The sequence below is a fragment of the Mytilus trossulus genome, unplaced genomic scaffold (genome assembly GCF_036588685.1).
Source record: "Mytilus trossulus isolate FHL-02 unplaced genomic scaffold, PNRI_Mtr1.1.1.hap1 h1tg000085l___fragment_1__unscaffolded, whole genome shotgun sequence".
Classification (NCBI taxonomy): domain Eukaryota; kingdom Metazoa; phylum Mollusca; class Bivalvia; order Mytilida; family Mytilidae; genus Mytilus; species Mytilus trossulus.
In genome coordinates, this window is record NW_026963295.1 from 1394505 (window position 1) to 1410930 (window position 16426).

The following is a 16426-nucleotide window of genomic DNA, read 5'->3' on the forward strand; positions in this document are numbered from 1 at the left end:
ATATATTCTTTCATGCACATCTTATATTTATATTTACTATATATCTCTTGTGAAATTCTTATATTGGTGTAAAATTGTGTATATGTATCCTATAAGCTGTATTGCTTTCGGAATAAAGTATTATTATTATTAACGTCGTAATTGTTTGGCTTTATAACTATTTTGATATGAGCGTCACAAATGAGTCTTATGTAGACGAAACGCCAGTATGGCGTATTTAATTAAAATCCAGGTACCTTTGATAACTATTTCAACATGAGGTACGTCTTTTTTTCATATTTGTAGCAAAGTAAGCATTCTGTATAATTGATTTTTGTTTAAAAGAAAACAAACAGTGATGTCAATACCTATATAAAAAGACCGACCGTTCAAGACCCCTATGGGTAGTCCAGACCGTTAACAAAAGCTCGAAATCGTATTAAAAGAGGGAAGAGAGTGCAAATAAAAAAAATAAACTTTATCAAACACCATCGTTACCATGTACATTTAAGCAGTAACTCCGCTTAACGGAAACTCTAGAATATCGTATCGATGAGAAGATACTACCTTATATGCAGCCGCTGATGGAATGTTGCTAAAGAGAATATGTAAAATGTGAAAATTTAAATTTTGTGTAGGGTCTTACTCTTTTCTGTTGGATGTTAAACGAATTGAAAACCAAAATAAAAATTCGAAATAAGTCTTTAGTTGAAAAAATCCAAACTTGAAATATAACATTATACATGTGAGCGGCATCGGATGGAAACCGACCTCATGCAAATAAATATAAATAAATCTGCTAACTCTGTCGGGTTGAAATAATCTCTGTGGAAAGCCTTAACCATGTTAACTGTTTAACAATTGAGTTGTTATAAGAAGCATACGAAACATACCAAGATTTTTATTTGGTACTTGAATGTTTCAAAAATCAATCTAATTCTTATATATGCACATGTGTACGTGCACTTGCTTAAGGTCAATGTATATCCGTCTCAGCTCATGTTATACTCCCAAGAGTTTGAGAATAAATAATAATATATTATTGTTGCTTATTTAAACGAGATTGATTTTCTCGCTTGAGCTGGTACGTCGAAAGCGAGAAAAACAATCGAGTTGAGATGACCAATGATAATCTGTTAATCGCTTTTTTACCTATGTTGACGTTGTTAATTTACTTGACAACAACGTGTTCCCTTAGTTTCTAACGATAATTTTCATATTACTTGACTCCGCTGATAACGGAAATTATTAGTCAGGAAAATCAAAGGAAAAATTCGTAAAATAAAGTTAGCGATAGTTGATTCACATACAACACATTCTAAAACCGGCATGATCTAGATGTTTGAAAAATTCTTGATTGACAACATAACATTTGCAGGACGTGTTTTTAACAAATAATCGACAATCACACTAAACCCACATTGGTCCATCTCCTTGTCAATTTCTTTAGTCGTATGATGCTTATTTCGTACATATACATATAAGATGTTTTCTCACTATGTATGTAACGGTTTTGTGACTATGTTGAAAGCATTTTTTCTATCGGAATGAGAAAAAGGATACATCATATACAATGAAGACTGCCTCATACATTAACTTACATCTAGAAATTGACAATGAGGATCCGCTATGAACAAAACTCTTCGACTAGAGAGATCATAGCTCCCTAATTATGAACTCTCTAGTTCTATGTAGTATCATTCCGGCTTCCATATTGAGTATATGTATCTCCTAGTTGATACGAGCTTGCCTTTTCCTTGAAAGAGGATTGCTACTCACAGAAAAGGTATTAAACAAGAGTTCAAAGTTCAATAAATAACTTCAAAAAAGTAATGAATGTCATCACGAGTTATCAACCCATCATAAAATATTTGTTTCACGGATGACGACGGACATGTTTAAATAGTCGTAGCCACAAGCATGTCCTCTTGTCATCGGATGTGATACTAATGTTCGTCTTCTTGTTATTTTTTTCGTTGTTTTTTGCCATGGCATTTTTTAGTTTATTTTCAACTTCTGAGTTCCAATATTCCTCGCTTCTCTTTGGAAAAAAATCAAAGTACTAGATAACTATACATCAAAAGTCTGAATCATTAACCATACTTACGAAAACATCGCAATTAGAAGATTCACAAGAATTATGTGTGTTACTACCATGTAAACGGCCAGTACAAATGTATTTATCTGGTTTCTTAAAGGACATCTATCCATAGTCCCATTACTGTATAGTTCTACATTTTCAGTACAATCATCTGGCAGTGCTCCTAAATTAAATAGAAGTCTTCCTTATCGTATATATAAAAATACCAGTAACAATGTATATTATAATTAGTGTATTGTTTAGAAATTTGACTTCGTCTATTGAATTACATTACTTGAGTATAGAATCTTATATATTTAAATTCAACATACCAACCAATAGTTCTATTTTAACAACATTGATTAAATCTCCTGTCTTGAACTATTTGAGATTTATCTTCATTGTAAGTCATATTTTGAACGAACGATTAGGCTAACAACATAGAATTGTTTCCATGCAATGCAACTGTTATTTCAACAACAAATAATATTGAATACGACTGAATAAAATGAAAGTACAAGTACGTGTAATGCTTGTATCAGGAAATTTATTAAAATGACCACATTATTGATATTCATGTCAACACCGAAGTGTTGACTACTGGGCTGGTGATACCCTCGAGGACGAAAGTTCCACCAGCAGTGGCATCGAACCAGTGGTGCAAATAGTTATCAAAGGTACCAGGATTATAATTTAGTACGCCAGACGCGCGTTTCGTCTACATAAGAGTCATCAGTGACGCTCATATCAAAATATTCATAAAATCATACACGTACGAAGTTGAAGAGCATTGAGGATCCGGAATTTCAAAAAGTTGTGCCAAATACGGCTAAGGTAATCTATGCCTTGGATAAGAAAATCCTTAGTTTTTCGAAAATTCAAATGTTTGTATCAGGAAATTTATTAAAATGACCACATTATTGATATTCATGTCAACACCGAAGTGTTGACTACTGGGCTGGTGATACCCTCGAGGACGAAACGTCCATCAGCAGTGGCATCGACCAAGTGGTGGTGTAAATAGTTATCAAAGGTACCAGGATTATAATTGAGTACGCCAGACGCGCGTTTCGTCTACATAAGACTCATCAGTGACGCTCATATCAAAATATTCATAATCCCAAACAAGTACAAAATTGAAGAGCATTGAGGATCCAAAATTCCAAAAAGTTGTGGAAAATACGGCTAAGGTATTGTATGCCTGGGATGAGAAAATCCTTAGTTTTTCGAAAATTTAAATTTTTGTAACTGGAAATTTATTAAAATGACCACATTATTGATATACATGTCAACACCGAAGTATTGACTTCTGGGCTGGTGGTACCCTCGGGGACGAAACGTCCAACAGCCGTGACATCAAGTTGAGATATTCCACATGATATAGTCAGTATCAAAAACTACCTATTATTATGTTGATGACGTCACTCCATGTATTGCTTAATATTTTAAGTGATACAGCCAGTACGTTGATACTCGAAAATATTAGGCAGGAAGATCACATATACAAATTACAGATAAAATGACATAACTGAATTATTTACAACTAGTGTGAATACATAAGTTACCGTAAAATTGTTCTAGGAATAATTCTCCATACAACTGCCAATATGGCATATATACGAGATTCTGAAAAAGTGGAAATCCAGGTTCTGTATTTGGGTACATAGTTGCTTGGTAAATGACTCCGAAGCCAAATAAAAATACAGCAAATATCAAGATGAAGAAAATGACGTCGAACATCTACAAAGAAATTAAGACTTATACATGTATGTTTTAAAAACATAACAAGGATCCAATTTACTTTCGGATCCAATAGCTTTTACAGTATTCAATGTTTTTTTTCTTTAAATTTATTTGAAAATCTGTATGATTATATACAAATATAGGAATCTCTTTAAAAAATCAGAACATTGAACAAGTGAAGCAAAGAGTTATCAGGAACTTGTAAGAGAAGCTTTTGCCATAGAATTTATATTTGATAATATTGAAACATCTAGCAGAGGCAAACAAATTATCTGTAAACGATGGACAAATAGTGAACTGTTATTAACTTGTAACATATAACCCAGTTAAATATGACTTGTTACATGTAGATTATAAAACCAACTCAGTATTAAAACGTTTCAATCGACGTTTATCATATTAATGGTATTGTTCTGTGAATATTTATTACACTTTTATGTCCTATTGACCAATAGGATACAGAGTGTGATTGACCGATAGAGATAAAAAAAAAAAGTGTTCGACGGAGCAGTTATTGTAGAGCCTATGTGTCCTATGCTTACATTAAAAGTTATATTGTTTAATTAGTAGTAAATTTAATTTCTACATAAGAGACTGAATGCTGCATTTCTAGCAGATTAATGGCAAACAATTCTCATGAAATCAATTACATCATTAATGTAAAAATAGAATTTCGTTGAATACTGTTTCAGCATTTATATTGTGAGTACCAATTTTTGTGAATTAAAGAAAAAAATATTTTACGTGCAAATTCCGTGGGATTTCCAAAGTTCAAATCCAAACCTTTAACAAATTCAAACCTTGCTAAAAGAATTTGAACTCGTGGTTTCAATCTTACAAGGACATTCTCGATAACTGGTATCCAACTAATAATAATAAATCAACAGTATTTTTTTTATAACGTGTTAATCTATTATTCAAAGCATTTGTCAACAAAGAAAATCCTTACCATTCTTCCAATCATAATAACTTTCGGTCCAATCTGTTTGGAAACAAGAAAAAACTGCATGCTGTTGATGATAAATGTTCCTAATGTTACTGCATACATCATTCGTGCATTATGAAAGTCCACAGCTGACAATGTAAATCGAAGAATTACAGACATGATAAACATACAGTACATCATCAATTCAAACAGTGTCCAAAAAGAGAACCAGGTCATTGCATTCAGGGTCAGTTGCCTCCACTCGAAACTTTGAAAGTGCTTCATTGCAATAGCCTGAAAGAAAATGTATCGTATTACATAGTAAAAGTTGTTATTTGGAATATGTCAATAATAGAGCAACAGAACAAAAGGTGAATAACAGGTTGAAGGGTCTTCAATAAAAGGTATCATACCATATATCTAGTCATTGCCTTTGCTGCGTATTGAAAAATATCAGTTAATAGTATGATATATATCCTCATGTGATTAAATGATAAAATAAGTCATCAACAATATAAAGTCAAAAAACTATTATGATTACAAAATCTCAACCAGTGATTATGTAACGGGAATGAAGACATGTAGATTAATATACGAAAAGATTGAAAAACATGAGATAAGTTTTTTCTCACGCATATTTGGCTATTACTATCATACTGATGGTATTTTATAATTATACACTTGGTATCGTCTCCATATATAAAGGATTGCGCATTATAGAAATTTAGTATAGGTTTAAACTCTTATTAATTCAGGACATACACGTTTTCGGATTTTACTAGACTAGATAATTTTGAGTGCCAAAATTTTTGCACTCTACGGTCGACCAAATGATGTTGACATTTTTTGAATCAATGGCTTCAATTGTCAATCATTTTGGTCAACATATTGCTTACACGAGATACCTTTCTTGGTATCGTCTTCATTTAAAAAGGATTGCGTATAACAGAAATTGTTCTAAAAATATGTACTAGAAATCTTGCTACATGTAGGTAAAGTAAGCTAAAGACTATTCAAACAAAAGATGCAGCTGTGGTGTTAGTGTTAATTTGGAGACAGGAAGGCACATTGTTCAGATAAAGCATCAAATTGTCTTTACTTGTTCATTAAACCTGTATCTTCATTTAAAGCATAATAAAAGATAAGAAACGTTTAAACTCTACTAGTGATACCTCAACGTATGTTTAACGGAATAAATGCCATCAACAACGTCATTAAAATATGAAAACAAAACGTTATAAATTTTATCCTGCTTCCCACCAACTTATGTTTTAGAAATGTCATGATTATGTATTACAACTTCCGTAATACTATAAACATATGATTGAGCAATGCTATAACTAATGAGACAATTTTTACTAGTGATCCTCCAGAGGTAATCAATAATGATATGATAGAGAAAAAAAATTGCAGCTGGAAGTTTAGCAAAACATTGAGAAAAAAAAGACATCAGTTAATCAATCATGCCAATGAAGAAATAATTCAATGAAAGAAGAAACTCAATTAGCTGTTATAAGAATGCCAACTATCAGTTGAGCACTTCGTCCACGAAATGTTGTGTATGGTCTAGTGTTAGAAAAGTAAGACATGTCATCTAGCATGGATGTTTTTTTACTTTTGAAATAAAAACTGTACTTTAAGGTGGTACCTAACACTTTAACTAAAATTAATTTGGCTCGGTTAGTTTTCTTAAAATTTTGACAAAGTCTTTAAATGGACCCTTAAACAAAAATAAAAGAATTTCAACAATTTGAACCATCCTTTTAATAAGAAAAATTACACTGGTTATATAGCAGTTTGACAAACACTTATTTGAATCATTGAGAAGATTAATATTCCCTTGTGGACACAACGTCATTAAAACGTTCTGCTGATTTTACAGAGTTATCTCCCTGTAGTGTTAGGTACCACCTTAAATTTGAATTGTCCTTTCTGGCTTTCGGTATTTATGTTTACCCGCATCTCTTTTCAAATCATTTCTTTTCGTAAAAGAGGCAACATTTTCACTTGTTTAAAAATCTATTATTGAATCAATTCAGTGAAATGATTGTTGATTGTAATAATTTTGGAACGTGTTGCAATATGATGTGTGAGGGTTTGGATGGGGTTAAATGATTCAAGAATAATGCCCTTAAAAATGAAGATTAGAGAATAACGGGCAAAAAAAATGAAGATAAGAGAAAAAAAGGGGTTATTTTTTTAAAGATTAGAGAAAAAAGGGGTGAAAATTAAATGTTTACAGAATAACAGACCCCCTCCCCAATCCAGACCCTCATGGATGATAGCTTGCTCATAATTGATATCTTACCGAGCCAATAACTGAATATTTATTCATTAGCTGTCATACAAGTTATCCTTCTATGACCTGACCGTCATATAACTGCGCTCAAGACATATATTGTATTCGTATAATTACCTGCCGTATTTCTTCTGTTAAAGATGATGCAGCCCATGCATAAACAATATATTCATAAATTGATGGAAATTTTTCTTCCGTGGGATGTAAATCTGTCAGTACAAACATGCTAAATGCCACCAACATTGCCAGGTACGTTAACTATTTTAAATAAACAAAACCATTTGAAAATGGCAAAACAAGTATGATTTAATTTAACGTAACCAAATGATTTTGAATATTCGACTTGCAGAACGCAACACGCAACATGGTTCACAGAGTTGCTGTATGATCTGCATTCTCTTCTGGGGGCGCTGAATAACACCTTCGAATTCGCGTTGTGGTCGTAATGCCAGTCTTTAAATAATGAAGTGTTTTGTGTACTGTTGTCTTTTGTTTTCGTCTTTTTTCCAGGGTATTGCCTATGTTTCTCGACTTATGTTTATTCTTATCCTTTTGGTACATTCTCCCCTATATTTTTAGATCAAATAAATTTGGGATTTTTTTTTTAAAGTGGTTTTAAAGTATAACATTTGGCTCGTAAAACAAATTCAACTTAAGTGACACTTAGATCAGAGCATACACAGGCAAATTTCACTGACATCAATTTCTCGTGAGTTTAAATTCATGTGAATCTTACGCTCAAACGAGATTATACGTGAAAAACACGTGAAATCAGTTTTTGCGGATTTCATATGAATCTCATGTGAATTTTACATAAACATCACGTATTTGTTTTTTAATGTGAAATTAACCTGAATTTTTAAAATAGAGTATTTCAAATAACAACTAAATTTTCAAATTTATTTAAAATCATGAAAAATTTCACATCAATTCACGTGACATTCACATGAAAATTATCACGTGAGTTTCATGTATTAGCTCAACTGAGGTGAATCTCACGTTAACTTTTTATGTAAATTCCATGTGAGATGCATGTGCAAATCATGTGAACAAAGTTTGCCTGTGTATCGAATGTCACTAATATTGAAAATATATAAATTTAAGGTAAAAAGTAAAGTATATGTAGGTATCAATATCAACAACATACACAGGTGATTCAAGATCCATTACTCAACATGTGTAATAAGATAATATATAAAACCATTGAAGGATCATTATGGCTTCAATACCAAACAAACAAGCTGAATATTGTTTTTATAAAACAAGTATAAACCATGAACGTCATTCAACTTATTTACAAGAAGGCCTTTGAAAACATCGACAGTATGTGGGTATTAAAAGGTATTAAATCAAATATCAAAGGGAACATGGTGTTAGGAAATAAAGAATAAAGATAAGTTATTCAAACATTGAAACAAACTACATTGATATATATAGATATAGCATTTCGTTGAAGCTCTTTTCTTGTACTTTCTTGTACATTTTAATTACCATATGTCCCTCTTTTGTAGTTATGAAATCCAACCCTTCATTACATTTTTTTTGTAGCTTTTTGGTTATTTTTAATTGATGTATACCTAAATTCCTATTTCCATTGAAATGACAATAAATAATATAAACGAAAAAAATGGTTGAAAACTTACAACGGAAAAAAGGAATTTGATCAAAGGTGCGTTGTAAAAGTAATATATTTTCCTCATCCAGTTAGGGACAAATTGTGAACATGTAGTATTGTTCTCCTGGCCTTTTGTACCTAAACTCTCCGATTGAGTGACTTTTGCTCTCTTGGCAGTTTTGTCTAACTTCATTATGTCCCATTTCAATATAGGGAGCAAAGTAACAGCAAAAGCTATTGCCTATAAATATAAATATATAAAAACCAATGGTTCAGTCCTAATTAATACTTTCACAACAAACTTTATAAGAAGAAACTAACTTCAATTTTTCACTTCAAAAATCTGAACGACTAAAGCTAACTTCATTATTCGTACACAAAAATGAAAATAACTCCACGCCATCGGTTAAATTGTCATTGTCCAGGGATTTCAATATTATAATGTTATTAAAGGGTTGTTTCTGTATTGTATTTGGTATATATTCTAGGTAAGTTGTATTGGCTCCTATAGTCATATTAGCAACACATTCAGAATGGTCCTCTAAGTGCATGAAGTGTAGAAACTTTAATGCTATGCTCCATGTTACTCGTACATAGTTCTTAAGAATCAACAGTTTGGAAGCAACACGTAAAACATTTAATGGATTCTTTAATGATCAATTTATCTGTTTTACCACAGCTTGTAAAAATGTACCTTTAAATTTGATGTATCCCCTTTCATTTGACCTTTCCAAATTTTATTCAGCTTTGTTTGACATGCAGCATGTCCCATAAATTTCATCAGTGTGAACTTTTCAGTTATTTCAAAAATAGTAGTTGAATTATATCTTTTCACTTCTGTCACCAACAGTTGGCGAGCGTGCTTTCTATCATTTAAATATAACTCTGTCATCACACTGTATGCAAGGTCTTCGTATTGTCTAAAATATATCATTCCGAAATAAAGCATGAATACCATATTCTAATGCAATTTGAATATAACATTTTTTTTCATTGGCTAAAAGTTGCCGTCAAATCCACAGTTGACCAGGCGTAACTAAGGAGGGACCCGCCATTTTGAATTGATGAATCAATAAATGTTCGATTACTACTATATAATCGAAAATAAAACAACACCTACCTCGAATTTGCCGTTTTAATTAAATTCTATTCGAATTTGAAGCGTACAAGTAACTTCATAACCTCCAGATTGTAAGTTTTCATTTGTATGACGTCACGTTTAGCCATGACTTCTTTGTTCCAAAACAATCATGAAGTTTCGCGGAATTTTTTTTTATTTGTCAAATTTATACCTTTTTTCAAGTTTTATCGTATTATTTCTTTTTGTAATGCATTAGAATCGGAATAACAGTACTGTAGTTGAAGAGTTGCCACCGTCAATTTTGAATTGACGGTCGCAAATCTCCGTTTTACTGTCTCCGCTACGCGTCGCCAGTAAAACTGCATTTGCGACCGTCAAATCTACAATTGACGGTGGCAACTCTTCAACTACAGTACTGTTATTCCTTAAATAACTGGCATGCTGCAATTGCAGTATTTCTCTGCATACATAGCACAAGTCCTAGTTATAATGCCCCAATTATAAACTCATCATAAATACCATGATTAAAATTGCTGAACGCCAGACGTATTTTTTGTCGACAAAATATTCGTCAGTGATACCTCAAACTAATTGCCAGTGTTTTAACATGATCATATCATCTATTTAAAAAGCTAAATAAGAACACAATCACAAAAATTGTGTTGTTCTGATAGTTATCAAAGGTATAAGGATTATATTTAAGTACGCCAGACACGAGTTTCGTCTACACAAGACTTATCAGCGACGCTCATATCAAAAAAATTATAAAGCCGAATAAGTACGAAGTTGGAGAGCATTGGGGATCCAAAATTCCAAAAAGTAATGAAACGTTCTTTTTTAAGATGTTTGCGTTCCGATTCCATTTCAAATAAAACAAAAAGCTTTTGTTACATTATTTTTCAGGGTCTAATCCCCCTTGTTATGTTTTTGGTTGTTAGCACTAGGTCGATACTATTGATGTATGTCATATAAGAATAAGGTAGATGTGGAATGATTTCCGATAAGACATAAATCCACGAAAGTTCAAATAAAGTAGATGTGAGCAATTATAGGCAACCGTACGGCCTTCAGCAAGGTTTGAAATGATTTGTTTCATATTTTTCATGCCGGGGCCTTTTAAAGCTGACTAAAAAAGATGGGGTTATCTCATTATTGAAGGCCGTATGGTTGCATATAACATGGTTCTTATTGTACATCCTCTTTTATGTATAACGTTTATCGTTTTGCAACGGATATAATGCAAATCTGTGAAACGTCACGTATTGTTGGTTACATGAGACCTATGTAAAACGTATGATGTTAATTATATTTATAATGAAACAAATGTACAGTAATGTATGGTTTACCTAGAACTTTCCCATAAAGCAGTCTGTTCATTCATGAATGCTTCAGCGCTGGCGTTTTCAGCTAACCTTTTAGCAAGTGAACTTGCAAATAATGCAGAACCTAGATGAGTGGTTTTAAAATGTAGACAATTACGAGCAGACAAAACAAAGTATACTATAAATACAAATTAACGCCACGTCGAGTGTACATATTTCGAATGTTTTCTTCAATGTTGTTTAGTTAATGCGCCATTACACATTTTATGATAACGCGTGCACATCCGATAGAAAGCCGCTTTTTATGTGTGCCGTTTCGTTAGTAGGGGGTTTACTGTAATTTTCGAAGTTTTAGCTAAACGTTCATTTAAACGTTTTCCATTCGTGTTCACTAATTGGGAAATTAAAAATAAACTACATAATGTACATTCTTTTGATAAAGTTACTGTTGTTTGATTATTGCATATATTATAATTTACAACAACAGTTAATTGTCCATAACATTGAACACTTTGATTCACTTTTTTTAGCTATTTCATATATTTTAGTTCACACATAGATTCAAATAAGCTTTTAACAGGGTTTTACAGTGGGCCCAAGTCCCCAAGCTTTCATTTGATACCCAAACTACCCACATATTTCACCTATTGACAAAAATACAGCTATGCGTAGAAACTTTTTTGTTTTAAAAAAGTACTACTTTCTTGTTTGTTCTTTCTGACCGGGCCAAAATTAATGGTTTTAAACCTACGCGTTGCACATAATAGCTTGATCATTTTACAGAAAACAGATTGCAACCATTTGAAATTCAATGACCACATGATGTGATGAATCATAGAACCAAGGATACTATGACGACATGTGTTAAAGTGTACCTCCTAGAAGGTTTGGACAGACAATTTTTTAAACAAAAATATAAAATACGCGGTTCTCACGTTAACGCAGAAGTAAAAAAATTAATTAGCGCATTAAGTATTTGTGTCGACTTAAAACAACATAGCCATACAAGGTATAACTTCATAGTCAGAATGGCATGTACTGTTTTAATTAAGTTTGAGTCAAAGTCTTTTGAGGTAAATATCAGAAATTATGTTGTGAAAACCAATAATTCATTTTATTCTGAAAAAAAATAATTTTTAATCATATTTTAACTTTTATGCGAAGAATTTACGTTTTGAAATCATTATTTTTACCGGAATTTAATTAAAATCTCGATGACACCTCCAAAGAATTCCCGTGATTGTCATATAGTACAAACACTTAATTTCACTTCGAAATATCATACAGCTGCCCTTAAATGGTTTGTATAGTTCATTGTTGAGCTAAGACTGCATAGAACAAAATAAAAGAAAGATGTGTCTGAGGACACGACAAAAGTAACTACTCAGCCATTCTCGCTATGTAGTACAGTTATTTATTCGTGCAACCAGAAAGGCCGAGTAGTTCCGATTGGGGACACGAATGCCAGCGCTATTGCTTTGCAATCTTTAAGGTTAAAAAGGGACATATTTCTCTCACGGTAAAAGACTCACTGCCTAAATTTGAACTATGTGGGCTGTGATTTTTAGCATTTTGTATGAGTTTCATAAAATTTGTATTTGGCAAATTTAATTCAGAATGCGGGAACGAAAATCAAAAAGCCATTTTCCAAGTTATAAAGGGGATTAACGTTTAAACGTTTACTACCTAATGCCAAACTTGACACTCTGTTTGCGAGTTTTGGTTCTCAACATCGTAAATGAGTTTCAAAAGATTTGAATAAGTGAAACTTAAATTGTAGTGTGGGAATAAAAAATGGAACGGACGAAACGACGGACGATCAAAAGAACACTTAATGCCTTCTTGGCCAAGCGGTGATGGCATTAAAACACATTTTCGACCAGTACAAACACAAAGAACAGTGCTTATTTGTTCCCAACAAAAAGATTATCATACAATTATCGTTTATTATAACACCTTTATGCTAGTTTTTAAATTAGTCTTAAGTCCATAAAGTATTATCTTGAACACCCATTTGGATCCGCATTTATTATTCACTATGACTGTTAAAGAGTGCTTCATATCCTTTTAATCACAGTTTAAAACTTACATATATAATCACCGTCTCTCTTCCAAAACAACATGGCCAAATTTCTGCGGTTCATAAGCACTGCCCAGATAAACAGGTGCTTGAAAATATCATTTATACATATCTCATCACCTGAAAAAGATGATCATGATCATCATCATGATGCAAATTTACAAACAAAACACAAATATCTGCCATGACATTTGACATGTTGACAGGTTGCTAGTGTATGATAGTTAATAAGGTAAATCCCTTTTATAAAGAGAGCATTTCCATAGAAATAAGATTGAAAAACTACGGACTTTCTTAATTATCTTAATGTTGGCAAATAACTCAATTTCCAGGATGAAACATTTGTTTAATACACGAAAACATATTGTTAACGTAGCCAGCCAAATAGTTTGATATGAATTAAAATAATCATTGATTGACTTTTGAAAAACCTTGTTAAAAATTCTAAAGATTTTCTACCTCTTGAATGAAAATTTTGGGCCCTTAAATGCACGTCAACTTTGTACTTTATCTGAACTGTTTTCTCTTTTTTTTTACCGTCACTAATGAGTGATTACTTTAAAGACAAAACACCCGTCAGTTTAAATTGTACGCCTGATATATACGATAAGTAAATAAAAATACGGTTGTAATTTTTTTTAACAATATATTTTACAAAAGCTGGAATGTTTTAGAAGAAGGGCTAAACTCAATTTTGAAGAGTAACTCATTGTTAATTATCAACTACAAATGACCAATTGAATAATTGATATTAAAATGAGCTGTTAGAAATTACATAATAACAGAAAGTTTCGAGCTTGTTTTATTTCATTTACTATGGATGCAAATTTAATTAGTAAACTTAGTAGAAATGTTGCAGATGGGAAAGGTACCATGGGATAAGAGTCATTCAAACACTTCAATCAAAAATAAACTGACAACACCATGGCTAAAAAGTAAATGACCAACGAAAAACAATAGTAAACAAATTATAACATAGAAAACTATAGACTGAGCAGCACGAACCCCACCAAAAACTGGGGTGATCTAAGGTGCTCAGGAAGGTTAGGCAGTTAAATGATATATTATAAAACTTGAGAGATGATTTAAAGAAAACATATCGATAGCAAGTTAGAAGCAATCACACAATTATTTCAAATTAAGGAAACACATAGTAATGGCATTTTACTCTTTATATTTTAACAATACCTTTCTCAAAGGGCTTCATATCTTCACTTCCGAGTATCTTAATCACAGCATCATTAATCATGTCCACAATGTTCTTTTGTTTAAGTGTTTTATCCTTAAATATAATTAGTAATAATTCGATTCAAGAGCATAGCTCAGTTATCAGAAAGATAGCAGCTACCAGTTTAAGTTAGTGCATTCTTTTATTGCTACAATATCTTCGATCGTTTAGTTTTTGTACGAAAATAATTTGACGACAAATATATGTGTTTTTTTTTGCTGTTTATTTTTGGAGGGTCAGTGTATTACCGATATTCTCTTAACAGTATTGTTCCTTTGCACTGACTTGGTTTCTTTCTCTTTTTGTTGACAGAACAAAATACTTTTCTATTTCATCTACATGTAGAATTTTACAAGCGCACTTTCGTCAAGAGTATATATATATATATATATATATATAATAGTACACTGAATGTTATCACTATTCCTTGGCTTTAGTTGTTTTCCACTAAGATGTCGTCCAAATTAGTTGAAGGATAGATAATTCACTATGGGATCCTGAGCATAAAATAATTTGATCTTTTTTGGAAATGATCAACAAACGTCAAGTTTATTTGGATGGACGGTTATTCAACAAAATATCTACGAACATGTTTCATTTTCTCATCAACAAAATACCTTCGTCATATCTTAACAACAACGAATTGAATTCGTCTCGCATAGTGCAACCTGTCAAACGAGCAGGATTGTAATGTATGGTCCGTTAAATGCCACTGTACCTTTTGTGACTTCTTATTTTATTCATCATTTAATGAGGGTTACATCATTCAACTAAGACAGTCATTTTGTAACGCGTTTGTGTGTACCTTACATTATGTTGAGTTACTTTCAACCAGATTTTCGTACTTTGATGTTTTATTTTAATGTTATATTCATTGATACAGGGAATGTAAGATGTTAAAGACCTGGTTTCATTGAAGAACCCAATTTCTCACTGGGGTAAAGCTGATGACCGTTACTGCATTCACGGTCATCCCAAGATGTCGGATGAAAAATTAGGTCAGTATCTGTATTGTCTTTTAAAGTGTTTCTATATCATTTTATTTACAAATCATACATTGAAACGACGTAACTTTATAAAAGAATCACTCGGAAATCACAAATTGCTACCGAGAAATGTGCATGAAATGGGAAATTCGATTTGAAAAATCGTTAAGATGACCGTAAATCATAATCAAAATATTTTCAAGATGACCGTAACACATATCAAGGATGACCGTGATCGGTAATGTATGATAATGATGACCTTATAATCGTCTACATTGGAAAATGGAGTTGAAAATATTCATAACATACATCGATATATCTATATGTTAGAGTCTAAAATTTGCCAGTATTTTCAATGTAGTGATAAAGATAATGATAAAACCTTCCAAATTAGAACAAGATATGTTTTTTTTTAGTTTTGCTGGAGATTTCTATCCTAAAAGGTTCAGCGATCTGAAGACAGTCTGATTTTAATATAGTATCCACACTTAGCTTAAAAGGATCTGACAACACACTGGTCTACATTCTGTTCTGATAGTACATTCGACAGCATAATGGTATTTTTTTGCCTCTAATCATTTTATAGTAAGTAGAAAGGAGCTTTGTTAGATGGTTGTAAATGAAGCGTGAGTATGTGAGTATGTGATTTATTTTATATTTTGTCTAGTATGACATTGACGTAATAAACGGAAAATCAAATATCTCATAGTGTTGTTATCTGTAGAACATTAATGTTATCATACTACTGTACCTTTAATTCTGGGAAAATATATTTTCCAAGGCAGCCGTCGGTCTAAAAGAAAAAAATAGGCAATTAATATGGAAATGGTGAAAATACATGGCAAATGCCGTATCAACTTAACAATCGTTGACTGTAAACTACTAATTGAGGGTCCTTTTTATCACATGCAAAATAAAGGCAACAGTAGCATTCCGCTGTTCAAAAGTCATAAATCGAGTGAGACAAAAACAAATCCAGGTTACAAATTTAAAACCGAGGGATACACAAAAACGATAACAAAGACACTGAATTGAACAAAAGACAAACGACAATGCAACACACACACAGACACTATAATAAGATAACA

The 16426-nt window shown here is 32.1% G+C and overlaps 1 protein-coding gene across 1 annotated transcript in view; it reads right to left on the reverse strand.

Moving 5' to 3' along the window:
- Positions 1–16426, reverse strand: part of LOC134699836 (transient receptor potential cation channel subfamily M member-like 2) — a 39719-nt gene that overhangs the window by 7398 nt on the left and 15895 nt on the right. The window contains exons 12-21 of the mRNA XM_063561245.1: positions 16090–16131; positions 14313–14406; positions 13134–13244; positions 11069–11168; positions 9336–9561; positions 8670–8882; positions 7144–7284; positions 4752–5021; positions 3625–3799; positions 2087–2243 (exon numbers count right to left, since the gene is read on the reverse strand). Of these exons, the coding sequence (XP_063417315.1) occupies positions 2087–2243; positions 3625–3799; positions 4752–5021; positions 7144–7284; positions 8670–8882; positions 9336–9561; positions 11069–11168; positions 13134–13244; positions 14313–14406; positions 16090–16131 (1529 nt within the window). The remainder of the gene's footprint in view (positions 1–2086; positions 2244–3624; positions 3800–4751; positions 5022–7143; positions 7285–8669; positions 8883–9335; positions 9562–11068; positions 11169–13133; positions 13245–14312; positions 14407–16089; positions 16132–16426) is intronic.